We start from the raw sequence: 27,671 nt of genomic DNA, 5'->3' as shown, positions 1-27,671 counted from the left end.
CTCTTTGATGTTTTCTGCCCTATAAATCATAACTGTTTTTGTGACGTTAAAATTGAATAGATGACTTGGTATTTTCTCCTTTGGCAATTTCCCTAAGGAATTAATCAAAGGTCAGTACAAAAAATTAGTTACAAGAATGTTCACAGCATACTGTGGATAGCACACAAACAAGCAAAAACATACGTTTAACAATAGGTGATTAATGGAAGAATTCATGTATCACTTAGATAAATAGATAAATGTGGAGCCACTCCAAGTAATGTTATGGAAGCATATTTTTTGAAGGGAAAAATTTGTTTATTATATGCTAGTAAGGTTACAAAGCAAGTTACATAAGAGAATGTATAGTATAATAATCTTGTTTTTGTTATGTAAGTGAGAGAAGAGAGCATCCCCTTTTTTCTTTCTGCAGATGAAGAAAAATAAAAATGAAAGATACTCAGCATTTCAAAATCTCTCTTGTGAAACAATCATTAAGAGTAGCAATGCTTCACAGTTTTTCTGGTAAGCTTAAAGGGGAAGTAGGAAAAAGACTAAGAATGAGAGAAGACATTGATGATCAAGATGCATACAGCAAAGTTTTTTATTTCTGTGTGGTGGAAGAATTAATATTTGTTCTTGGGAGGATGTTTGTATCCCTGCTCTTTACTGATTTTTATTTAACAGAAGATGTGACTGAGGAGCACAATGATGGGATTAACCCAAAAGAGAAATAAACTTGAGGTTTCATGCTTCTGAGACCTGGAGCTCAGTCTATCTCCCTCAGTCCCTGTCCCTCATTTCCTTTTCATTCTCTCTTCCCAAGTAGCATCGTAGTGTCACCACAGAGGTCACATTGAGTGAGGTCCAGGATGCTTCTCCAACCTCAACATCTCAAACTCTGGGAATGGCTCTTGGAGAATGAGTAATGGATTGGGCAGTGACAGATCTTCCAAGGGTGAGTGTGACTTCTCCCCAAAGTAGAGCATGTTTTCTCAGATCAGTGTTAAGAAGGAGTTGCCTTGGCTTAAGCACGCATCTCTCTGAGGGCAGTGCAGCAGGGTTTGGAACTAGGTATAAGTCCACAACTGCAATCTTCTGGTAAGGAGCTCTCTCCCTCTGGGAACATTTTAATCATAGAGCCTGTCACACAGTAGGCTCTTGGTCAGTGTTTCCTTCCATTCTTGTGTCCTGCCTGTAAAGAAATTTCGTTTTATTTTGTCTTCCCCATCATCTCTAATTGCCAGCCAAATACCTGTTTGCTATTCTAAAGTGCCTCGTTTTCCACACCTCCTCACATGTACGCACACTTACATGTGTGCACGTATTGAGTCCTTTAGTTTTTAGTAGAGTGGACCAGCTCATTTTCTCATGAACTGAAAGAGGGAAATGCACGAGTGTGATCTTGATCATCACTTTGTACGTTAGTCCTCTTAGCCCTGTGCCCTAGAGGGAGTTCTTTCCTCATAGTTTGAACAATAGAGCATCTAGTCCTTTTGTTTGGAGGTGAAAGGGTGCTTATGACAACATTAAAAGAGCAAATATGAGAGGAAGGTAAATTCTGAGAACGAAGGCTTCTGTAAGACTGTGGTGACTAACCACCCCGTCTTCAGCAGATGTCTCTGAGTCATCTACAAGGAGCAACAGGCTACTGACAAAAAGAAGCGTTATACACTCAATGCCACCTAATCACAAACCACTCAGCTCCACACTTCTTCCCACACAGCAGCAAACCGTTTCTTCAGACCACGAAGAACAGGTTCTGTAGCTGAACTAACTGCTTGTTCTTTTGTTCACTTTGCTGGGCAGAGTCAAGTGGGTGGATTGTGAATAAGATCCTCACTGTTTACTTAGTTGTTACTCTTCCCACTCCCCACTTGTCTACTTTGTTTGTTTAAAGTAACAAAGAGAATCAGAACTGAAGAAAATTGATCATTCAATCTGTTTTCAGGCACTGAGTGATCTTCACTTTGTTTTTTTAAAAAATTTCATTGACAAAAGGGCAAGACAAAGAGGGTACCTAGAGGGGGTAGGAAGCAATACGGCTGAATGGGCCTTTCTTGAGGCTGGAGTTCCTGCAAGAACTTCACACTGAGTGCCATGTCTAAACTTGCCTGGTCCCAAAGAGTTACGTAATGGAAGAATTTTTCAGCACTGGCTGGGCACATCAGGAACATACAACAAGAGAGAATGCATAAGTGGATGAGATTTAGTTTGAAGAAAATAACAATTCATTCCCTCACTTTTTATTTTTTCACATCTCTCATTACATGCATAGAATAGTGACCTTAAAATGGACAGTAAAAACAATGATTTTTCTGACTTTCCCTATGCACTTATTATACCAGACAATGTCAGTTCCCAAACTCCTTTATGAATAGGACAAAATAAGCTCATCATACAGTAAAACAGCAGCTGATCTTCCTTTAATAAATCAAATAGTACTACAGAAAAATTTTGTGCTTTGGGTTTATTTTCACAGACTTCAATTTTCTTAGTAAAATAAAAACTTAATTCCAAGACAGCAGCCTCAGTAGTATTATTTAGGGATGCTGAGGGTTCTCCCTCTGCTGGGGTCTGAGGTGCCAACATAGGTGCTCCTTGACTTTCAGTATCTACAGGCAGCAAACTCACAGGAGTAAGGCATTTGGTGGGTGGAGGTGGCGGACTGCTTGTTCTCCACTAAAAAAGAGGCATCAGTTTTCTGACTATTGTCATAGTGAACACAGGACCACTGGGCCAGACCTTACTTTTCAAATTACTTAAGCCAGAAATCATGACTTTTATATGAAATATCTAATTTTAAAATGTTGGCAACTCATTCTTAAAAATAGGTAAAAACACTTTTTTAATGAACAAACCAGACATTTTGGACTTCTGTTCTAAAGCAACAAGAGCCTTTGAGGTGCAAATCTTTCTGGGGTAAGATCACTGCTTAATCTGTTATCAATTTCCCCTACTCCAGTCTGCAGGAGAACTTCCAGCTTACTTTTGAGAACTGGTTTTGTCTGATAGAAAAGCACGGACACTATAAGTATTTGGTGCTGCTGTCTTTGGCCAAGGAGGTTTATGATGGCTCCTTCTTCAGATCATGGACAAATGGTCTAGTATGCTGATCTTCATTACCATTTTTGGTTATACATTCTCAATCTCACTTTTGTTATCTGACAAAGGAGACCACAAAAAGCATAAAACATTTGTAGAATTCAGTAGAATTTTATTCAATGAAATCACTCAAAAGTTATGCCTTTTATGTTTACCCTTATATATAATTCTTTTATTACATAGAGATTCAAAACTTCAGTTACTTGAGATTAATATTCCTTGAAAATCTCTCTTGCATATACTGACTCACTTCATTTCATTTTTCCTACTCTCAGCCAGATGACTACCTCACTATCTCTCATCTTCCTCTGACACACTTGAATATGAGCTATAACAGTAAACCTACATAAACAGAGCAGCCCATAGCGAAAAAAGAGTAATACACCCCCAGTAAGAAATAATAATGACAATAGGAGTATTAATATCAGTGATTAGAATAGTTAGAGCTGCTACCATTTAATGTCTATCAAATACGTATTATTCTAGGCACTCTGCAACCTTTAACTTTAATCCTCATAATATCTTTATTAAATTGGTATGTTTATTCTCATTTTACGAATATGGAAACTGAGGTTCAGAGAGAAGAAGCAACTTGCTCAGAGCATCAAGACAATAGTGGGGCCGGCCCGGTGGTGCACTGCTACAGTGCGCCACTTGGGAAGCGCGGCGGCGCTCCCACCCGAGGGTTCGGATCCCACATGCAGACCGGCCGCTCACTGGCTGAGCGAGGTGCGGGAGCAACACTGAGGGTTGCAATCCCGTGGCCGGTCCCGGTCCGGTACGGGCGCGACACTGAGGGTTGCAATCCGTTGCCGGTCATGAAAAAAGACAAAAAGGAAAAAAAAAAAAAAAAAAGACAATAGTGACAGAGAGCCCAACATTAAATCCAGCACCTTGACGTTCCCATTTGTGGTTTGGTCTCTGTTCAACAAGTAGTTATAACAATATCTCTCTTCCGGGCCCTGGTTTGGGCGCTCCCGCTGAGGGTTCGGATCCCACATACAGACCGGTTCCCGCTCACTGGCTGAGCGAGGTGCGGGAGCAACACTGAGGGTTGCAATCCCGTGGCCGGTCCCGGTCCGGTACGGGCGCGACACTGAGGGTTGCAATCCGTTGCCGGTCATGAAAAAAGACAAAAAGGAAAAAAAAAAAAAAAAAAGACAATAGTGACAGAGAGCCCAACATTAAATCCAGCACCTTGACGTTCCCATTTGTGGTTTGGTCTCTGTTCAACAAGTAGTTATAACAATATCTCTCTTCCGGGCCCTGGTTTGGGTTTAGGGATACAATGATGAATACACAGTTCTTGCCCACAGAGACATCATACTCCAGTAGAGGAGACACAATAAAGATATATTTTTATAACAAAGTGGTTGACGAACCACTATATAAATATTGAGTGAAAGCAAGCAAGCCCAGAGCATGGCCGGAGGGCAGGATATATAAGCTGAATCTTAAGGAATGAATAAGAATTAGGTTGAAGTAGGGGAAGAATATTCTAGGTAAGAAATATAACCCAACCACATAAACAGATGTGTGAGAAAGTGTGGTGCTTTTAGCAATTCGGGAAAGAAGTTGAGTATCTCTGTACACTCAAGTTCAAGCTGGGGAGTAGCAGCAGCTGGGGTGCTTGCATCTGTACTGGAGATGATAACACTGCAGTGTCATATGATCAGAATTGGGCTACAAAAGGAACTTCCTAGAAGCCATGTGAAGAATGGGTTGGAGGGTGCAGGTTTAGAAGCTTTTAAGACTCCTAGTTGTTCACTATTTTGCTCTCAGCAAAATTTTCCCAGGGGAGACCATTGTTTAGCTCACTGGCAACAATTAACTTGCCATTATCACCAAATGCAAATTGTTACGTACTGAATGAGACCATAATAGGACACACTACCCTCAGCAGTGGCCAGCACCATACATGCGTAAATACAGTATCTCTTCTTAAGAAATAAAGATGGACGCATTGTCAGCAGAAATCACAAATTTATTAACTCTTAAATATATCAATCAATCATTTACCATTATGGCAAGAAATATATACAGTGTCCCATGGTAAACTGCAGTGTTTCAAAATGATAGAAGATAATAAGTGGTGGAGATTCAATTGTGGTGGAGAGAACAAATCACAATTTCCTCACATCGTAGTGTGGAAGACGAACTTGATCTATGGTAATACTTCAACACCACATGCTAAGTTAAAAATGTAAAAACAAAAACACTCTATACCTATTTTTTAAAAATACATGTATGCCACATATAGCTGCTTCACAAAAAGGTAAAAGAAACTAAAAAGGGAAAAATGAGGCCATTACTTTTTCACAGATCTCATTGGCAGGTTAACATGGCTCAATACATTTACTGTATATATTTATTTTAAATATATATTGTTTTAAATCGTGTAATAATTATCAGAAAAGCTTCAACCCATCTACCATACATTCACTAGCAACAATATCTAAGGTGATTAGTAATCAACACAGAAAGTTGAAATGAGAGAAAAGAGAGAGGGTTGTTTTTAGTTATTTTGGTTTTGGTTTTTTGCTTTTGCTTTAAAATTAGGCTTCTGAGGATTGTGAATCACTATCGTCAAAATAATGTTGATGGAGATTCCATGCACTAGAAAGCATTTCAGGGAAGAAAAAAGCCAAAGGAATTGAATCAACAAAAAACTGAGAAGCACAAAGAAAACCCAGGACATTTCCCTTTTCTTTTTGTTTTAAACTGGAAAATCCTAACTCTTAGAGGAAGATAATGATACTCTCACTCAAGAGAGAAGCTAAAAAAGCACGAGTCACAAAGATCAAGTTCAAAACACTTATGAGAATGGAAAACATTTGTAAGCATCTCTAACTATAGAAAACTAACTAGAAATGATGTAGGAGGGGCCCCAGCATTCCACAAGGTGGAAATGAGTGCATTTGCAGAAAACTGATCAGCAATGAACTTGGTATTCTCCTTGCAGTTGCCCCAATCAGTAAGACACATTGCAGTTACAGTAGGAACTTACTTGCTTTTATCCTAGGCTTAAACAAAGCTAATACCTCCAACATAGTAGGATACCTAAGTCCAAACTAGAACCTAAGAAGAAATAATCTTTAAAATCTTGACAACATTTTTGTGGGCCCTGAAGATGATCAAAAGTGCTAGTTTAGCTACCTCCAAAAGGCCTTGTTTTTTATTTTACCTTCATCAGGCAAATTTCACTTTTATTCTTTTCTTACTGCCAGCCAAAAAAGAAGAAATAAAAAAGAAAAGAATGAAGACAAAAGAAAAATTTTTAAAAAGTAAACAAAAGGAACAAGAAATAGGATAAAATGAAGAAAACAGAGCATAGATTTGAGAGAGGAAAAAAAAAAATCCAATTCAGCAAATTCACCAGAACAATGTGAGTATATCCTAAAGCAATCAAACTCATAAATAATAATGTGACTTTTTCCAGTTGACACAGTTTGACCAAAAACATGGCTTTAGATGGTAGCAAAAGAACTGTTCTTGCTTTTACGTTCATAAGTGATTTTGCCCACATATCAACCAACTTCAATTTTTAAACAACAAAGCTTTCCATGAAAACATTCATTTCAACCAGGATTACACAAGGAAACTGAAGGTATACTTTTTTGCTTTTTAAGGGAAAAAAAAAAAAAAAGCCAAAACTGATTGACAGCAAAGAGTTCTAAAAAATTTACATTTCTCTTACAAACCATCATCCAGAGAACAATAATTTTTAAGTTTGTTAAATCTTGGCATAAACAGATGTATAGGTTGTACTTGGATTATTGTGGAATTTTTTTTGTCTGACCGCCCCCTATTGTTTGCCAACAACAATTGAAGTTTGCATGGAACATCCCTGTAGTTGAAGTGTAAACAATGTATAGGAAGGAATATATGATAAGATGATGCATCACATATGCATTACATGTAGGACCTTCACAACTTCATGCACTCAGAAACATGCATGAAGAGAAGAGGACGGCCCAGGGTTACCATCCAGGTGCCTTGAGAACAGAGGATGCAGAAGTGGCACTGTCGATAGTTAGCTGAAAGGAGAAAGGGGGAGGAGGAAATAAGTCATATTGTTTCACAAAATATCATCAAATCACTTTGCCATAGATGTGACTAGCCTACAATTTTATAACTCAGCTAAAGAGCAGATTGAAAACAGTACATATAAAAGATCTTTGCTTGTCATCGTTTCAAGATAAAATACACAATGTTAAAGAAAATATTAAAGTAGGAAATCGGTATTAATTATATTAATTTGTTCACACAAAGCTAAGCTAAAAATAAAAAGATAGGGACACAGACTTCAATTACATTATTAAATCTAAATATACATTTTAAGCACTTATATTTACTAGGCAAATTAATAAATATTATAATTTGAAATAGACTCAAAGTTCAAGTTCATCCTTAGCTTATGTCATTATTCTTAGACTCTTTGAGAAATCAAACCTAGAAGTGATTATAACAAGGAATATATCCTCAAAAGTAGAGAAAACATTATGATTATTATTTTTTATTTGGAGGTCTCCTTTCTTAAAAGCAGCAGCTGGGAACACTATTTCTTGAAAGCTCTGACAAAGTTCAGTGATTTAAATGGAGAAAATATTCCCAACAGCACCACACATATCTGAATCTTTCTAACCCAAGTTTAAGAAACAAATCTTTAAAAATAACACAGGCATGAAGTTAATTACAGTCAACTTTCAATTATCCTCTGGAATTACCCACTTCATGAGTTTTAAGATTCAGCTAGACTTTATCCTGCAACTTTTCCTCATGGTCAAGTACCATTATACTCAATCAGGCACAGCCAATTAATTTACATATTAACCTTAGCCAACTGCTTACAGGAATTGCAACCTCTTGAAAAACAGTAAGACATCAAAGGTCTTAATATAAATCAGGTCTGCACAATTGAGAGTTATCTGAATTGACCCAGACATGACTGACTTTTGATGCAAGAATTCCAGGATTCTAAAATGACACAATCCGTATGCTGAAAAAAAAGGTTCTCAGCATTTACTACCTTTAAAATAAGGGTTATGTCAAACAGTGGGGCTGAACATTAGACTCAAGAGCTCATGCAAAATTGCCATGAATTTTCAAAGACCTTGTATGTTTTTCATTAAATATAATACAAGAGAAAATACCCTCGAAGAGAAGAAAAACAGCCATTCAGCTTTTCAGTCATTAGCTCCAATCACTAAGTATCATGGAGTAGAATGTTACTTACAAAACCCATATGTGAATGGTTTTCAGGCCTTAGATGTTTTGCCAGAAAGAGGTAACCCTGAGAAGTTTCTTTCCCATTTGGAATACAGGGCGGCCTAATAAAAGAAGCCCCATGTAAACCACCTGGCATAAAATGAAGTTTTCTTAAACAGGCTCTATCGCATAAATGCTTCAGGGAATTGCAGAAAAACCTAACCCCTTAGCACTGTATGAATGTAATCCCTTCTATATTAGCTGGCAATTTGTTCTGTACCTCTTTGGAGTTAAAAAAAAAAAACACACACACACAAAGGCACAAAAATTGGTTGGTGTCTTTATTATCTTCATATTCTTTTTGTGTCTTTCTCAATTACATAGCTACTGTTTTTGGAATGAATTTCTTTTTTCAACAACCTATTGTTGTTCTTGTTGACGCACTTTTTACAAATCCAACAGTGATATATAATTAGGAAGGCTATTGAAGGCCTTTGAAAATCACTGTGGTATGTTGTCAAGCTCAGAAATCATGATGAATTTACTGGAGTAAGTTGAATGGCTGTTTGTATGAACTTGACCCCCCAATCCATACCCCAAAATGTTAACAGGTGATCCTGATGAGAGAATTTGGAAAGAGATCAGCAGTGGACCGTACTTCTACTAACTGACTCCGAACTGCCCTTCTTGTTTTCAGCTCACCCCGCGTTACTGATGCAATCTATTTCCCATTATTCTCCTTTACTCCAGGTGTAGCCAGCCTTCCTTACACATAATGTTCTATCATATTAAGCTAAAGTCCTGACACTGTATTTTTGTTCATGATGCTCCTTTAGCAGGGACACTCTTCCCTTTGTTCTATCTTTCTATGTCTCCAAATTTGACTTATCATCTAAGATCTTGTCTAAAATTCTATTTTACACATAAAGTATACTTCCAAACTGCTATCAACAGTTTGCTACATTGGTCATTCACTTCACTCTACTCTGAAATTGATTATAAACATTATTACATATTTTTTTTGGTATAATCGATGAGTTCCTGTCTAAACTAGAGTGTATGTTCTTTGAGGGCAACATCTTTTACCTCGCTTGTATCTGGCACAAGTTAAGCACCTAGGAGATGTGCAGTAAACATTAGTTATTGACTGGAAGAGCAAACACGGCATCGGAGGTAGAGTAGTGAGGTGAGAAAGACACTGCAATACCTGATATTTGCTTTTTAAATGCTGTCTTTTATAAATTTTCCCTAATATCTGTACCTGAGCCCCAGGGGATAATCCATGAAATGAAGCTCTTCACAGGATATTGACCACTTGAGAAATCCTCCCTGTATTTTCCTCCCACATCCCCTTCCTCTGTCAACTGTGAAAATGAAGTCACAAATGTTTTGCCTGATTACATGAACCTTCCTGATTTAACCTTATGAGAAATCAGCTTGATAGGGTAGTCTCTAGTTCTTATCAATAACTATCCTATTCTGCTCTATGGCAAGTTTCAACCCACAAGTGGCTGGTCTGATTGACCTTTCCAGAGAATCATAGACTTTTCCCACAAAGGTATTTATCTCCACCAATGCAATCAACCATTAGCATTAAACAACATATGTCATACTATTAACAATGAATAAGTAGAAGGAGCTGACCATGGGTATATTAACAAAGAAGTTGACAGCCTGGAAATATTTACTTGATGGGTACTGTTGGTGACCCAGAGCGATGAAAATGAACATTCTGCCACTTTCCATCCCGGCGGTGCCACACACGGGTCTCCTCTGACTGCATTGTCTTTGGCATTCCACTGCCATCCATGTACTGTGTGAGCCTAATGTACGCTATGCAGGCAGCATCGTCCCCTACCAGATGTACATGAGGGTTCAAGATGATGGTGTGGATTGGTTTATTGCTTTTTAAAGCTGAAAGAAAACAACATGAAAAGCAAAACTTTGTTTCCATGTAAGACAAGTCAAAACCAGTAATAAATTCAGCTGAGATCAATGCATGGAATGTTATTCATTCACTCATTAATCAATTAACTGATCTATTAACTATTTGCACTAAACAAGTGCTGGGCACTGTACAAAGTATAAAGGATAAGAGAAAGAGCAAAAGTGGATACAGTTTTTTCTCTGATTCCCCATATAGGCAATCGGTATGCTTCTCTGGAACTTTTGATTGATTGGGGATAAAAGTTGGAGAGATGTATTTATTTATAATGGGAAGTGGTTAGAAACAGAAGCCATAATATAAATAGAGGTGAATAAAGCCTGTACCAGATGCACAAAGCAGTTGCTGTCTTTTCAATGAACAAACTGCTGGTGCCGTTGACAGGATATCTTGTGGTGGTGTTGGTTTTATTAGTTGGTGAAGTACATAGGACAAAGGAAAAATATCAAGAATCAAGTATAGCGATCACTGTCTCTAGAGTCTATTCCATGATCGTCCAGATGTGATCATCTAGTAAAAATCCAAAATTTGTTGTTGTTTATATAGTCCTGTTCTAAGCTTCCAGCTCTTTCTTTTGACTGAGTAGCCCTCAGTAGGCTCCAGCCTCTGTTGTTTGACAGTAGCTACCCATTCTAATTATTCAATCATCAAAAGATATGAGGATTTAGTGCACACTACTTACTGATTATGTTTCTTTCTTTGATCACTAGAACAGGCTGAACTATTTTAGCTGTTATCCAAACATGATGCTCATTCTCAGAAAATACCTATTGAAATTACTTAAAACAGGAACCTAACGGTGTTTAGTGTGATACTGAAATAGGTTAAAATATAATAGGTTAATTAAGTCTTCTACTATAGATGAAACAGTGTCGATTGAAAGTCAGTCGGACAAAACATTATGAGAAGTTGTCGACCAGAGAGCTGGAATACAGAGAATATGAGAACATTTACTGAAGCTTTGTTAAGGTGAATTTATCACATAATTCTTTTTGTTTATTTGTTTGCAAATGCCTAGTGCATATAAGAAAAAGCAATTCATTCAGTACATTTTACTTAAAAATCCATGCCAAGGCCAATATAAGAATGCTTGTAATTACTGAAAATGAGTTTGATTATTCTAATCATTACTACAAGTCTTCTTCAATTCAACAAGATTTCACTGCAAAAAGAGTGAATTCACTTTATGCATCATGTAAACACAGCATAATGTTTAATGCCATCAGGTGGAAGGAGAAGAGTAAAGGGAATTTCTGGTTTATATTTTCTTTATCATCTGAAGGATTTCTGCAGGAGAAACTTCTTTAGTCAACTGCTCTGAAATGCTTCCCCTGAGACCACTAAAATTTTTGCAATTTGATTGAAATATTTACCTGATTACTCATCTTCATTTACATTTTACTTTGAAAATAAGCAGCAAATACACTTGAAAAGCACTCTTCTATGTTGACTATTCTGGCGTGCTGTGGTTTCTTTTATTTTTTTTCTACATAAACAGTTTTATGAGAACTTGAAATAACACATTTTTTGGTAATTCGTTTTGCAGCTTGTATTATACATTTACTGGGATTTATAGGGGGTGTATTCAGTCAATATTAGTTTTCATACAAAGTCAGATATTTTTCAAAACACTCCAAAACTTTTAACCCTGTCATATATATATTTTTTTAATTTAAAATACAAAAAAATTTTATGGTATAAAATGCTGAATGAAGGTAAAATTTTTCATTGCATTAAAGAGCCAGGGAATCTGCCAATTTGGGAGAAATTCAAAGTGTAGTTGGTAAAGGCATGCTTTTAAATTTAGAATAAATGTACCATTTTCAAAGTAGAATCGGTGAAAGTCCATCCCTTCCACTAAATTACCCAGAGCTTCAGGTTCAAAAGCAGTAAGGCCTGGGTCACAGATTTTTCTGTAGGAAGAAAAATAATGAAGATAACCAATAAATAAATGTATTAATGTATTTTGTGGTTTCATGTGTAAACGTTTTTATTTATCAGTCAATGAAAGAAAGACCTTCTAAAAAACAACACTAAAAATATAAAATTTTTATTACAGATCTTGGCAAGGTGGATCGAGGAGTGGATTCCATAAAGGCATTTTGCAGAGAACTCTAATAGGGACAAACTAAACCAGTTTGAACAGATGATAACCTGTAATACTATAAGAATAGCCTTTTTAAATTCTCTACTTTTTTATTTCCAAGGTGAATTCTCCAGTTTTTTCCAGTTTTTCTAAATATTGACTTACAGTAAAATAAATATATATTTATACATATGTACATAAATGTAATAAAATAAATAAATTTATCTTAAAAATATTCTCCAAGTCCTATAGTCCCAGACACTCTCTAGTCCTATAAGACCATCTTTGGTTCTGAAGTAAAACAGTTTTGGAATAATTTTTGTTGGACCACACCTTCTACATTCATGACAAACATCTATATTATAATTGATTTGTAGGAAGGTATCACATCCTATACTTCCTGGCAATGTCCACAAGACTTAACTAAGCTTGTGTTTAAATTTTATTTCACTTTTAAAATAAAATTAATAGGAGATTCAAATGCAAATACTAGTTTTCTTTTTAATCCTAGAGACATGATTCAACAAAGGGGTACACAATTTTAAATATTCAGGAAAAGCCAATGAGCTTTCTTTAAAGTTTATTTGTTCAACAGAGAATTGTTAAACACTTACTAGGTAGTGGATATCCTTTGAAACAAGCAGTTATAACACAATAACCAATACTAGAATAGACGTAAATGCAAAGTTCTCAAAACGCAGATTACTAATAGACAGTGAACAGAAAAGATTTAAGAGAGAAAGAAAATTTGAGCTGGGCTTTTAAGAATGATTAAGAGTTATCCAGGTGTGTGGAAGGTGGTGGGCAGGAGGCGGGCAGCTGTTATCCTGGTGTAGTTCTGTGCAAATGCAGGGCACATTTGAGGAATGATGGTTTGTTGTTTGATAAAGTGAGCGCTGGCTCAGTGGGATTGGTATGCAAGTCCCATGGAAACAGAGAGGAAGAAATATTTCATTCGGCCTGTAGTGATCAGGGTAGGCTTCTCAGAGAAGGTGACAAAATCTGGATTTAAAGAATTAGTGGCGGTTCACAAGGTAGATAAAAGGAGTACAAATCAAAGGATTTGGGTCTGTTTGTTAACTTGCCCCAAAGGGCAATACAGTGGATGGGGCAACACCTAATTTCATATGGAAACTCCCCATTAGGGAGCACATTCTCTTAACTGTTCAATAGAACTATGAATTTCAAAAATCTGGCTCACTGTGGTTCTTCAAAGGCCAATATTGGTCATACAATGTGGAATTGGTGTTTTAAAAAAAATACTTCTAAATAGAAATTCACAATGGCTATTCTTTGTGGTAAAGACAGCCTTAAAGAGGGGTGGCTGGGTGTGGGTAGGGATTTCAAACTTCACCTCAGACTGCCTGCTGGGCAGGTATTTTTAAGCATAAAGTCAAATATATATAATCTCTTTTTAGGAGCAAGATGGGAAGCACAGTGTTCCTATGGTAACAGGAATTTATTCTGCCAGGGGCTATTATTTCCTCTATAAATATGGTTTTTGGTTGTCAATATCAGTGAACCAAAATTTCTTACTAACTTACATCAGCACTAAGATCATCTGGGAATCACTGTGCTATGATGGATCTTTTTACCCAGCCATCAAGAGTCAAAATATTTCAAAATCTATTAATCTGTTCATGCTTTCTCTCTCATCTATCTATCTTTCTATCTAACATCTATCTATCTCCTATAACAGGATTTGGATTAATAAAAAATTCATAAAGCTGCCACTTGATGTGGGTGTGTATGTTCTAAGCAGGGGTTCTAAGGACCAGGTGACAGAGCTACGCAAATATATTCTACCATCCAAAAAGCTCCGAAGTGAAAGTCCTGAAAGTACAAAATCAGGCCAGGATGCAGGCCTCCAGAGGCAAAGTGATTCATGAACTGATGTGATCCCAAGGTACTGCATTATTTAAAATACCCTACTTTAAAACTGTCCGGGAGATAAGAAATACCCTACTTTTGCCTGGATACAATTGCTCCCTGTCCCTGAACTAAAACCAACAACAAAACACACTTTTACCATTCCAAAGGGAAATGCTATTGCAAAAGGAGATTTTTTTTTTTTTTAAAGAATATTCTTATTCTTTGGAGAATCACATGGGTCTAACAAGGTTATAACAGCAAAAAGAATAAAAGAGAACAGTTTCTATGGCAGAGATATAAACAACTCTTTAATAGAGACCTCCTTTAAACTCAGTTTTTTACTATTTCTTTTATTCCAAGTATACTTTATTAGTTCATGTTAAAGAATTGATACTTACACATACATGTACATGTATATGCATGTATTTGTATGTATATGCACCCACATTTAATTTATTAGAAATAGCTCCTGCAGGGCCAGCCCGGTGGCGCACTGCTACAGTGCGCCGCTTGGGAGTGTGGTGGCGCTCCCGCCAAGGGTTCGGATCCCACATACAGACTGGTTCCCGCTCACTGGCTGAGCGAGGTGTGGACGCAACACTGAGGGTTCCAGTCCCGTTGCCGGTCCTGGTCCGGTACGGACGCGACACTGAGGGTTGCAATCCATTGCCGGACATGAAAAAAGACAAAAAAAAAAAAAAAAAAAAAAAAAAAAAAAAAAGAAATAGCTCCTGCATTTAATTTAGTTCTGACAATTAGTTCCATGTTTTTATTTGGCTACTATTTGTAACTAATGATAAAAGTAATATCTGCTTATATAAAATTTGGAAAGAATAGGAAAAAAGCACGAAAAAATTCACATATAATTTCATCTCTCATAGAGATAAATTTTTTTTCTTTTCTAAAGCCAATTTGGTATTTTTCTTTTTCTTTTTGTCTTTTTTCGTGTCCGGCAACGGATCGCAACCCTCAGTGTCGCGCCTGTACCAGACTGGGACCGGCAACGGGATCGCAATCCTCAGTGTTGTGCCCGCACCTCGCTCAGCCAGTGAGCGGGAACCGGTCTGTATGTGGGATCCGAACCCTCGGCGGGAGCGCCGCCGCGCTCCCAAGCGGCGCACTGTGGCAGTGCGCCACCGGGCCGGCCCCAATTTGGTATTTTTCATTCCACTTTTAATGCTTTTTTTCTTATGTACTTGTAATAACTATGTACAGTCTTTTATATCTTTCTTTATTTTCAGAAAAAAACATAAGTATTTTGCCAGATTACTAGAAACTGGCAAACTCTTGCACTAAAGGCATCAAAGATTACTTAATTGTTACCATAATGTTGTTCCTAATTTTTTACTATTATAATTATTGCTTCAATATGTATCTTTGTTCATAAATTTTTGTTCATGCTTTCGTTTCAAAATCCAACCTTATGTGAAATTCTTATAAGTAGAACTATAAGCGAATCTCTATAAAGTCTTTCTGGGATATACTAACTAACTTCCCCACCCCTGCCACCACCACCACCACCATCCCGAAAGTTTGTGCTCCTTTGTGCTCTGTTCCCCCAGGGTAGGGAAGTCATCACTGCCCAGCAGTATCTATGCCTCTCTGGTTGTCAGCAGACTGTTTATCCTTGCTCATCTAATAGACAGAAAATGATCTTGCAATCAGATTTGCATACACTTAATTAGTAGACATGAATATGCTTTTATTAGTTTACTTGTCATTTATTTTTCCTCTTCTGCTAACAGTCAATTCATTACCTTTACCTATTTTTCTACTTTTCAATCTTATCCACTCAATATAAAAATTAACTTTTGACATATATTGCAAATATTTTTTTAAGTTTATTATTTGGGCCTTAGTTTTATTTTTGGCTTTTTTATTAAATTATACAAGTAGACTAATTGTTTTATCTTCTCATTTATGATTATTTCCCTTGCTTTTAAACCGAAAAAGATGTTTCTAACCAGAGATCAGATTTAATCTCTTCTTTTTGCTTTTAACTCTTTCACTAGAGTGGGACTACTTTGTAGTATGGTATAAAAGAAGGGCTTAGATGGATTTTTATCCCCAAATAGCTAACTCATTGACACACATACTTTGTGAAATAAGCCTTCATGCCTTATTTAAATTGAAAGATTTATTTTTATTTGAGTAAATTAATTTCCTTTATATACCTTATGATCCAGTAGTTTATAAACTTTAAGCAACAGAACACCTTCTTCAAATAAAAATTTTCTTAAGTGACAAACACACAAGAGAGATGCACATAAGGTTGAGCTGCACTGGTTAAGAAGGGAGAAGCCTGCTTGATGTCACCTCCTTATCTCATTCTTTGTCCTGGCACCTCTGCAGAACTTCAAGTAAAACCCTTTCTTAAACCAGAATGTACTTTTTTATGTGCTCTCTTGGTTTTTATATCTTGCTCACATGGATTGCTCTGCCTGGAATGCCCTTCTCTCATATGGATCTGTGGGTAGTTACACATCTGTGCATTTACAAAGATATCCCCAATCCTTGGATTAGAAGTCAGGTCTTCTCTTTCTGAAATCTTATATACATTTATTTCTTTCCTGGGGGCACTTAGTCATTTATACCTTGAAATAAGACTATTGTTGACATATCAAACCTGGAGTCAAATATACATGAATTGATATATATTGCATTCATATAGAAAATACATTTGCCATAAGCATGAAAGCAAAGTAAATGTGCCTCTACTCACGTGTAAGCTTCAAAGTCCCCATTGTTGATAGCTTCGATTAATTGTTCAGTGACTTTGATAATCTCTTGCTTTCGTGCTAAAGGCAAAGATAAAGAGTTGGGTGAAAATAAAGGACAAAGACCATATAATATGTTATTCTAATAATATTAATATTTTCCTTAAACAGAGAATTACTGCTTAAGACACATCCCTCATGGAAGCAAGTGTGGTCTTACTTTCTTTGCAATCTCGCTGCTCAAAGTGCACAGACCAGCAGCACCTACCTCCTCTGGGAGCTGTTAGAAACACAGAGGCTCAGGTCTCACTCCAGACCTACAGATCCAGAATGGGCATTTTAACAGAACTCTCAGGTGACTCCTGGGCAAACGGATATTTGGGAAGCATTATTACATTCCATTTGTTAGAAAACAACAGTTGGGCTGGCCCATGGCTAACTTGGGAGAGTGTGGTGCTGGTAACAGCAAGGCCACGGGTTCAGATCCCTATAAAGGGATGGCCAGTTAGCTCACTTGGGAGAGCGTGGTGCTGACAACACCAAGTCAAGGGTTAAGATCCCCTTACCAGTTATCTTCTTTTAAAAAAAAAAGAAAAAAGAAAGAAAGAAAACAACAGTTACCTGGAAGGTCAAGGCTATGTTTTTGTTTTTTGTTTTTTAAGTTAGTTTTTACTACCTTATCAACTTGACTGAATTTGTGAACATTTTTCTCTTTACCAGTAACATATGTGTTATTAAAAAAGATAATCTTAAAAAGTATCACTCTAGGAATATATATCTATCCTCAGAGTAAAGATAATATCTTGCATTGAGACATTCAACTTTAAATGATTATTTGTATCTCCTTACTGCTCAGCTCAATGAACCCTACAAAAGACAATGCCAATAATGTGACTGGCCATCATATTTAGATAAATGGCCTGTAGTAAACTCTATAAATTGGAAAAGTGACATACAAATCAATACTGAAGATGCAGGCAGATAAACAGATGGAAGCCCCTGGTATAGCTGTCAAACTCAACACCAACCATGATTTGTTTCTATCCTCAGCTCACAATTGGTAAAATTATTAATAGTTGATTCAGCTCAAATCTCACCTATTCAGTAAATTCTTTTCTAATCACATCTGTGTCAAGTGTTCTTTCTCTTTTTTGAATGCCTGAGTGCCTGTTTCAATCACTTGGCAAATATGCGTATGTTATACCTTAACACCTTCTTTAGTTAAACCACATTAGTACTTGTTTTAAATTGTCATTTAACTTTGTACACCGTGTAACCTGTCTTCCTAGTTAAATTAAAACTCCCTGTGTGCAAAGAATATGTTTTTTTCTTTTATCACCTAAAGACCTTTGTCAACTGTCTTTATAAAATAGATGCTCAATAAGTTTGTGAATTTGATCAACTGAGACAAATGATAACCTTTTCTTGATTTCAGAACACTGTTCTTTTACTTATAAAGTTATTGCATGAAATATTTTAACAATTACATTTTACTAAATTTTCTTTTAAAAAATATTGTGATACTCCCTTAAAATCACTGGAAATAGATTGGAGGAACACAAAAAGTTACTTCCAATCTAGCTTAGTGAGGCAGGGAGGCTGCCATTCTTCATGGGAAAAGCTGACCTCTGGTTTTAGTTCTTTATTAATTAAAGGAATCAGTCTGCATTTTTTATGAATCAGATCTTCACTGAGCAGATTTTAACCACAAACTTAAATGTTTACATTCACATTCAAGCTCCAGGTTATCCAGGTGACATTTTCTTATTTAAAAATAAGTGTTCTGTAAACCTAATTTTACTTCATTGAGACTATATGAGACTACCTCATGACAAATACAAGTAATAGACTATCTTATAAAAATATGATTATTAAATTTGTCCATAAAATTGTTGCTAACAAGTGTGTGTAATATAAAAATATTACCATATAGGTTAGAATCCAGTTAGTCACATAATTACCTTTCATTTATACAGAATAACATAATATAGGGTTTCTTAGTTCCTACACACATCTAAAACATTTCTTGTCCTTGTTCATTTAGTTCGTGAATGTCAATAATATATCCAACATGAAAACATACTGACAGATGTAGAAGCAGAGAATAATTCTGTATTAGGGTTTCTGCCAATGGTGCATTTTAGCTTAATTTAGTAAGGCAATAGGTGATTCATCTCTGTGGCCTTGATAATATGAACATTTGGCAAAAGTTTGTGACAGCTGACCTGATTCTGTAATGTAAAGGACATCCGTGAAGAGGAACTTAGAAAATGAAATGTACAAAAATGTGGCTACCAAAACTTCCTTCTCATATGAAATCCTCATTTAAAAACCAACAAATTTTTTAGTATGTTATACAGCTGATAGGAAAGAAAAAAAAAACACAGTCTAGAAAACAATGTCATTTTTAAAAAACTAACAAAGAAGAAAGAAATGAACATAAGATCAGCACTTTTGCAGAGGCTTATTGGGCTAAAACTCAGTTGATAGAGTGTGAAAAGTTCAGGATCGCTTCCTGAAGTTTCTGAAAGTCTCTGCACCCCCTCATAAGCATAACATGGAATTAGAAATATTGAGAGGTGCATTTGGCCATCTCTCACTGTCTGAACCACTGTGGAAATACTCATTAGCTCTTCAATATTTTGCATGCCACAATTGGCTTAAGTTTTGTCCTGCATAATCAAAGCAACACAAATTGCCTTCTCTCTTAGTTCTTACACTCAGAAACAATGGTGCTTGAGCTGGCAGGACAGCAACTGGGAATTAGCCAGGATGCTTCTGTGCTGCATCATCATAAAAGCAACATGACTCTTGGCTGAGGAGGGGCCTGGAACTCAGGAATCTTTAGAGTGCTTGTTTCCCTGGGGCAAAGCTTGAGTGAGTCACAGGCAGCACATGACAGCTGACTCTTGAAAGGAAAGCAGAAGGCTGGAAATGAATCATTTGTATATAATAGTCAGCTTGTGGTTGGAGCTGTAGCCACAAGCCTAGCGTCTGACCTAGAATGAGGGTTTGGTGCTAGTGAATTCTACTCTCATTAGCTGTGAGGTTAAGGGACAATCACTGTGTCAGCTGCCTGAATAGCTATGTTCTGTGGGGAGGGACCACTCTCATCTGGCCTCTTCCCTAATATCAAGTACTGACTACTCCAGAGGTCAAAGTGGGGAGAGCTTGTGATGTGTCACGAATTACACCAAGATGAGGGGAGAATGTACCAGTAAGGCATTCCTTGAGTACCAGAAGCTTCTTTCACCTCATAGCTAGCCATTTAATCATGGGAAACTGATTACCCAGTAGTTTTATTTCTAGAACTGAGATGTTTGAGCCTATACCCACAGGTGCCAAAGGAGTTTCTGGGAATTTCCAGGTTGGTGAGGGAAAGGGAAGAGAGAAAAGCAAGTGGGAGGGAAGTTCCAGATGCGGAGTGTACTTAATTTCCATGCAGTTATGAAAAAGAATTGGGAAGATTTTCATGTTCAAATTTTTTTGTTCTAAGGAGGCCTGGGCAAGTAAGATGAGGGCATGAATGGTCCTTGGGGGAAAAAAACAACCCCTAAAACTGAGAATAATTATGAAATAAAATGATTTACAAATTTCAACTTTTCCTCAAACATCAGATTTGGTTATCACAACAGTCTTCTGAGATATGCAGACGGACATTATCTTTTTGTTTAACAGATAAAAACAGATTATAGGCGCTGCCCAAAGGTATGAAGTTTGCCGATTACTCCTTCCCACCACTTTGGAACTCTCTCCTTTGACTTAACTCTTCTGTTTTTCTTAACACTGTCTAATCACATGTTCTTACTCTTTATTTGTCATATATTCTTTCTCCACCTGGACTTTAAATGTTTCACTTCCTTTTACAGGCTCAATCTGAGGTCACCTTCTCACCTTACACTGCATCTCTAGGGTCCTGTCTACACCAGTGTTTTAAATTGCCATCTCAACATGGATAAGCCTGTAAGACATTATGTTACGTGAAATGAGTCATGCACAGAAAGACAAAAACTGCATGTTCTCACTCACACAGGGGAGCTAAAATGAATGGATAAATAAGTAAATAAATAGAACTTTTAGAAGTCGAGAGTAGAATTATGGTTACTAGAGGCTGGGAAGGGGAGAGGGGACAGGGAGAGATTGGGTAACGAATACAAAATTATAACTAGATAGAAAAAATAAGTTTTACTGGCATACAGTACTGCTAGGCATTTTTAAATGCAGACAATCTCCTATTTGAACTCTTCTAAAGCCTTCTCATTGCTCGCAGAATAATCACTTGAAGACAGACTACAAATCCCTGCATAATCCAGACCCTGCCCATCTCAACAGACCCATTTGAAGGGTGAAGGCTGTTTTTCCTCATCCTCTCCACTCCACCCACGCTGCCTTGTTTCAGCAATTTGAAATGGCCATGCTTCCTCTTATGACCAGCCCTTCATTTATGCTGTCCTCTCTTCTTAGAAAATTGTCCCCCATCTTTGCTTCTACTTCTTTTATCAGATCTCAACTCAACTATTATTTCTTCAAAAAAGACTTTCTTGATCCTCATGTTAGGTCCGGTCCCTGGATGTTAGAAATTCACACTTATCTTACATATGATTTTTAAAAGCAATTAGTACAATTGCATTTACATATTTATTTGTGTGTATTTGATTAATCGGTTTCCTCTACTACTTGATAAGGGGCAGGTACAGCACCATTGCAACCTCAGCATCGAACATAGTATGTAGCATATAGAAAATGTTCAATAAGTATTTGAGTGAATAGTGGGTATGGAACAAACTTAATTGGTTTCTGATTTCCAATCCAATGGCCTTCCCAATACATGATACTGCTTTATTCAGTGATCAGATTTAAAAAATACAAAACTGATAAATAGAAATAGCTTAAGTATAAAGCAGCTTATAATGTCTTATTGTTTGTTGACAATGAAAGAAAATACTTTTCCTTTTGGCTTGTCTAAAACTGATCATCAAACTCCTTTCTCTTCCTGACTTCTTCATTTTTGCTAGCAGAACCACAATTTTAACAGTCTCCCAGCTCAAAACCATGGGTTTCTTCTGGACTCTGCTCTTCCCTCTGTCCCCCATATCCAATATCCACGAATCATTATTTTTCCTTAGCATTTATGATGATGTTTCCCAGAGGACATCTTCAGCCTCTTCATTATCTCATCTGCTTGCCCTTGGCAACCTCCTTCGCTCCTCTGGCTCTGACCACATGCTGAACAGTGCCAAACCTCTATCACTGAAATCTTAAATCTTTCCAGGCTACACATTCATATTTCTAACTGCATTCTAAATATCACCAGTTGTCCTGGCATTTCAGAACCAGGGTGCCCAACATGAACCTCAGCATCAGTATCACAAAACCTGCTGCTTCTCTTGCATTTCTTATATTAGAGAATGGTATCATAACCTACTTAGTTGCCCAAACTAAAAGCCTTGATGCCTCCTTTCCTTTCAGTTCCTCATACAGTTGATTACTAGCTCCTCTTCATTCTTCCAGGACTTCCTCAGAGCCATTTCTTCCTCTCTAGGTTCACTGCCACAACTCTGATTCAGGCTCTCAGAAGTTCCTAACCCTTCCTGCTCCAAGGTCTTCTCCCAGCCCAGCTTTCCTACTCCAGAAGCCTCTCTCTGTAACACAGAGCTGACATTGCTCCCCGCCCTTTTAAGGTTTTCAGTGTCCCCCCGCCCCCCACTGTCTAGAATCCAAAGCCCTACTTCTTTGTTTTAAATTTCTTGCTACTCTATTTTTCCATCTATATCTCCTGATACTCTTTGATCCCCTGGGCTCCCACATAACCTATGATTTACTCTTCCTCAACTAGTCCTGGCTCTTTGATGATTCTGTGCCTTTCCTCCTACTGTTTCTTCTGCCTGGAAATCTCCTTCATTACTCTACTCAAATGTCACTTGCTCTGCATTTTGTTCCTGAGTGCTCCAGACCTGGCTATTTTATCTTAGTGTGATCTTACTGCATTATCATAGGACATTCACGTATATGACCAGGACTTGACCATTTTATACCTTGAACATCTAGTACTGAGTCAATGTCTGCAAATGCACACATGTATGAATAAATAAATACCTGTATAGACAATACATACAAAACACTGTGTACATTTTGAAAGACTAGATGAATGTTGCTTGTGTAGATAATGATCTTGGATGTGACTGGACAGCAATCTGAATGTGACTGTGCCAAGGCACACCTGGATCTGGGATACTTCAGAGTCAGCAGAATGACCACAATATATGATTTTGCAGTATTTTAGATGATGGGGTAAGAGCAGATTTAATCTGTAAAGGTCTTGTAAAATAAACTAGATATTTCCAGTTAATGTTTAAGCATTATTTCTTTTCAACAGAGCTGAATGCAAAGAAATATCCAACTTATCTGAGCTTGAGCTTTTCAGGTGTTTAGATTTTGGGCTAATCAGTTTATTGAAGTGAAACTACTTGATGATAAAGCCTATTCAGGAGTCTAGCAGCCTACACTCAAACTTGGACTAGAAAATGAACTGAATTTAGATTGTGAATTTATCTTTACTGGGATGTCTGCAGTGTCACATATTGAAATCTTTTAGTAACCTATGATTAAAGATTGCTTATTCAGTGATCAAAAGTTTCACAATTAAAATTGCTGTTTAGCTGTTTTTGGGTAAATCATCCTAGCAAGTCTGCTCATCTACTCTTTCTCCATATGTATAATTCTATTTAGCTTCTTCTTTCTACATTTCTCAGAAATGGGTACCTGGCTGCCGGGGACTTGAAGGACAAGGAGGTTAAGTGACTTGCTCAAATTATCTACCAAATTTGGAAGCTGTGCCAGGGTTGGAGCTTTATTTGGCTGAAGTTCCATCTGCTATTTAATTCACTGATCTATGTTCTTTTCCAGCCCACAGTGCCTAATTCAATATTTAGAAATCGTAAACTTAAATGAACCACCTAAATGCTTTTGAGCTTACTCTGGCAAGGTGACGGAATACTTAATTACTGGGTCAGGGTTGCAATTAATTATTACAACAGTTTCACCCAACTGGGTGCCCCATGGTTTTATTGTATTTTTTAATGCTACCATTAACAAAAATAAACCTTGGTAATAGTTATTATCTTAGGCAAATATACAAATTAGAATCATTTTCATGCTCTTGGTAGTTTTATAGAAAAAGGTGCCTATCAACTCAGCTATGTTTGGCATCCCCTGTACAATTGACAGCTTGTTTCTCAGTGATTTTATTTTTACTACACTAGTGTAATGTATTATCTAATATTGGGAGAGTAATTTCCATTATTTTGGCTTTTTAAATCAAACCTATCAAATATTCTAAAGTTGATTGGTTAGATAATCTATAATATTTTACTCAAATATGAGTGTAAGACCTGGCAAATATCACATTTCTATTCAAGAATGCTTTCAAGAACTTACTGTAAATCTCACTTATCCAGAAGTCACCTGTTCAACAGCATCAACTAGGTAGCCCTTTAATCACTAGAAGCTCTCAAGATTACCAAAAAAAAAAAAAAAAAAAAAATTAAAATACTCAAAACATCTTTGCATTTTGCTCCATAATGCAGAGTAGCTTCAAAGTATAAAATGTTAGTTAATTGGCAAAGAAGTACCATTATTCTTAGCCCTGTTAAATTGCTATGGCCTAACAATAAATGATTAAGAAATATTTAACAGAAAGATCTAGCATTGGGATCATTTAGTATAAGTGTAAATAGGTTTAGATTTTTTAAAAAGTTTGCAAGGATATAACTGTTACAGCAAAATATGGTCATGTTATTCCTAAGATTACCTTTGATCTTAAAATAAAATAAAACATTTACTATTTTTTTAAAACTAAGGAATATGTAAAATATTTATAAAGATTTTCATAGAAAAATGACTTAAATAAATGTTTTAGAGCCTAAAGAAACCATGTATGGTTACATAGAACATCTGCTTATATGAAAGAATTCAGCCCAGCCACTTTAGAGTAATTGGGTAACAGTTGTGCCACCCCAGCTAACTTGCAGAAGCTAGAAATAGCATGGCATTGTGAATACCATTGAATATTTAAGTGTTAAAGATATTCCATGAATCAGATAGGTGTGGTACCACTTCCAGTTAAGAGGTGATGACGTGGAAGAAAAAGATTTTAAGAAACTCACATCATCTGTTTGAATGTAAGATTATAAATTGTAGTCTCCTGGCATTCAAGTTATGTACTTATATGATAAAAGACTTCTAAGCATTCTTAAGGGGCATCTCCTTCCACATTAAAACTAAGGTGACGGTCAAAGGTATTTCCTCAAAAGAAAAATATCAGACTTAGAAAAGAGACAATAAAACTTAGGATTTTAAAATATTTGGAAAGTTTTTTTTGTTATTAAGGAAATCCAGTTTTCCCCAAATCTTGGTACTGTAATGCTTCGGACTACTCCTTCCAATAAATTACATTTTAGTCAAAACAGGGCATTCATCTTTCAGGTCAAAAGTTCATGTCAAAGTGTTAATGTCCCATCCTTGGGTATTAATAGCCAGAGTATAAAATATTGAGAATGGTTAAAATACTGTGCAACCATGATAGTTAGGTTTTAATTTTTTCAATGATTTCTAGAGCTGTTGTTTAGCCTATAAGTAATTTAGTTTCCTTTTAATAATGATTCCATTCCTTTATGAAAAGCATAAAATTTGGATTTAGTAAAAAATATAACTCAGTGTATTCTTAGGTAAGTTTATGTATAGCCACACTTTCCTGAATAATTCAATTGGTAGACTGTAAGTTCTCCCTTAGATTAAGAATGTGGGGAGAGCTAAAGACTATGTCCTCTCTGCTACATGAACATCATATCCCTTTTTTAGTTTTGGGGGGAAAAAAAAAAGAAAAATTCAAACCAAACCAAAAACATTCACAATATTAATTGAAGTGTGATGTCCTTGCATTTGTTTTCTGAGAAAGAACTAAGCTTACTATAGTGAGAGTACTCACACATGTTATTCTGCCTCCACATTTAATGAATCCCATGTAATATTTTTAAAGGTCTCTTTCCCCTCGTCTCCAGGTTAGCACAGGCTCTTGGCCATATTTCAATGTTTTTCACCAGTGTTGCCTCAATGAGGTTGAAGCTAAGCTGTTTTAACACTAATATTGTATAAATATTTCAACAAGAATGTCATTTCACTTTTTTCTAAGTGTTAAGTACTTCTACATATCCCTTTTTGATCCATTCTTTACAAAGACGCTAACAACATAACACAGCAGATCTTACTACTACCCAGGAATATGCAGCAGCGTCTCCTGCCATTGTATTCCCATATTTTCTAGCTAATTCTTATCTTCAGAAGCTGCAAAAATAGCAGCTTGTGCTTTCATTACAAAGTCTATCATTATCCAATCCATAGCTTCTAGAATCACTGAAAGAGAATCTGCAAGGGCAAATCAGGTCTAGCAAAGTGGGAAGTAGAAAGGTCAATATGCAAAATATATGATAGAAGCCAGTCTCCCTGAATGCATCATTTAAAAGTACTAGAGCATCTATAATCAATAGCAAGTGGGGAACTAGTGAAAAAAGTTTATAAGACAAATAAAGTATTGACAACTATACTTTTTTTTTTTTTGTCTTTTTTTGTGTCCGGCAACGGATCGCAACCCTCAGTGTTGCGCCCGTACCGGACCGGGACCGGCAACGGGATCGCAACCCTCGGTGCTGCGCCCACACCTTGCTCAGCCAGTGAGCGGGAACCGGTCTGTATGTGGGATCCGAACCCTCGGCGGGAGCGCCGTCGTGCTCCCAAGCGGCGCACTGTAGCAGTGCGCCACTGGGCCGGCCCAGAGGACTGTACTTTTTAATTTGGAAAATTATGGAAAAATGATAGATCTTCTTAATAGTCAATAATATAACGCATTTGTCTATGGCATTGTAGACCCAAAGGCCAGGACTCAATGTAATCTTTTTGCCTATATGCTCAGTTTTGAAGATTATTGTAGCCTTCTTAGATCTCAGCCCATTGGATAGAAAAGGCATAGAAGCAATCAGTCTGGATAAATTTACAATGGTCTGTCACAACGTGCAAGACTAGCTTAGGTTTGGAGGAAAATTACTTATACCTCCTGTTTTCACCACACACATACATTCACAAAGTGATGTGAATTCCTGTAATTCTTCCAATGTCCCATGCATTTGACAGACTGCAGTGATAAGACTCTTAGGACCAAGAGCTACTTCTGTGATTAGTTGCTACATTTTTCAAAGCTTAATTTGGAAATGTGAAAATATACTATCAACTAGAAGTTCCAAAAATGAGTCATAGCAGCAAATGCTTTTTAGTAAAGTGATACTTCACATTGGCACTATATAATCAGTTTAGCTCTGAGATATACTAACAATATATTACTCTTACTGTCATTTACTCTAACATGTATTATAAATCTAAAATACCATAAATGATCAAATTATTATAAAATGTAACTTACAGTAGATACAATTTGTGAGTATGGGTGTATTGTTTTTCCTTTATTTGTTGAATTCAAAAGATGAACATTCATCAAAGACAACATTCAAATTATTTGATGAGTAATTAACATTTCACACTTAGAAAAGTCATGTCTACATTATGTTAACTGAGATCTTCCATAGAAAATAACTTTGAGATAACATGGAGATATTGACTTGGAAGTCCTAGGGAGGAAGACAACTGGGAATGCCTACAAAGATTACCTCCAGCACTTGCACAGGCAGATTTCAACCACACTCTACCAATG

At 36.7% G+C, this 27,671-nt stretch overlaps 1 protein-coding gene across 9 annotated transcripts in view; it reads right to left on the bottom strand.

The window, feature by feature from the left end:
• Window positions 1-6,376: 6,376 nt before the first annotated feature.
• CAMK2D (calcium/calmodulin-dependent protein kinase II delta) overlaps window positions 6,377-27,671 on the bottom strand; it is a 291,524-nt gene continuing 270,229 nt past the window's right edge. For 6 of the 9 annotated variants that reach the window (XM_008565789.1, XM_008565923.1, XM_008566073.1 and 3 more), the window contains 4 exons: window positions 16,918-16,993; window positions 12,056-12,150; window positions 9,937-10,206; window positions 6,377-7,121 (listed from right to left, as the gene is read on the bottom strand). In XM_008565789.1, coding sequence (XP_008564011.1) covers window positions 9,977-10,206; window positions 12,056-12,150; window positions 16,918-16,993 — 401 coding nt within the window. In that variant the 3' untranslated portion in view covers window positions 6,377-7,121; window positions 9,937-9,976. Of the gene's footprint in view, window positions 7,122-9,835; window positions 10,207-12,055; window positions 12,151-16,917; window positions 16,994-27,671 lie in introns of those variants that run through there. The other 3 variants (XM_008565995.1, XM_008565711.1, XM_008566205.1) reach the window with 2 other exon arrangements.

The sequence above is a fragment of the Galeopterus variegatus genome, unplaced genomic scaffold (genome assembly GCF_000696425.1).
Source record: "Galeopterus variegatus unplaced genomic scaffold, G_variegatus-3.0.2 Scaffold2, whole genome shotgun sequence".
Lineage (NCBI taxonomy): Eukaryota > Metazoa > Chordata > Mammalia > Dermoptera > Cynocephalidae > Galeopterus > Galeopterus variegatus.
The sequence above is the reverse complement of the archived record's forward strand: the minus strand, read 5'-3'. Positions and strand labels throughout refer to the sequence as shown.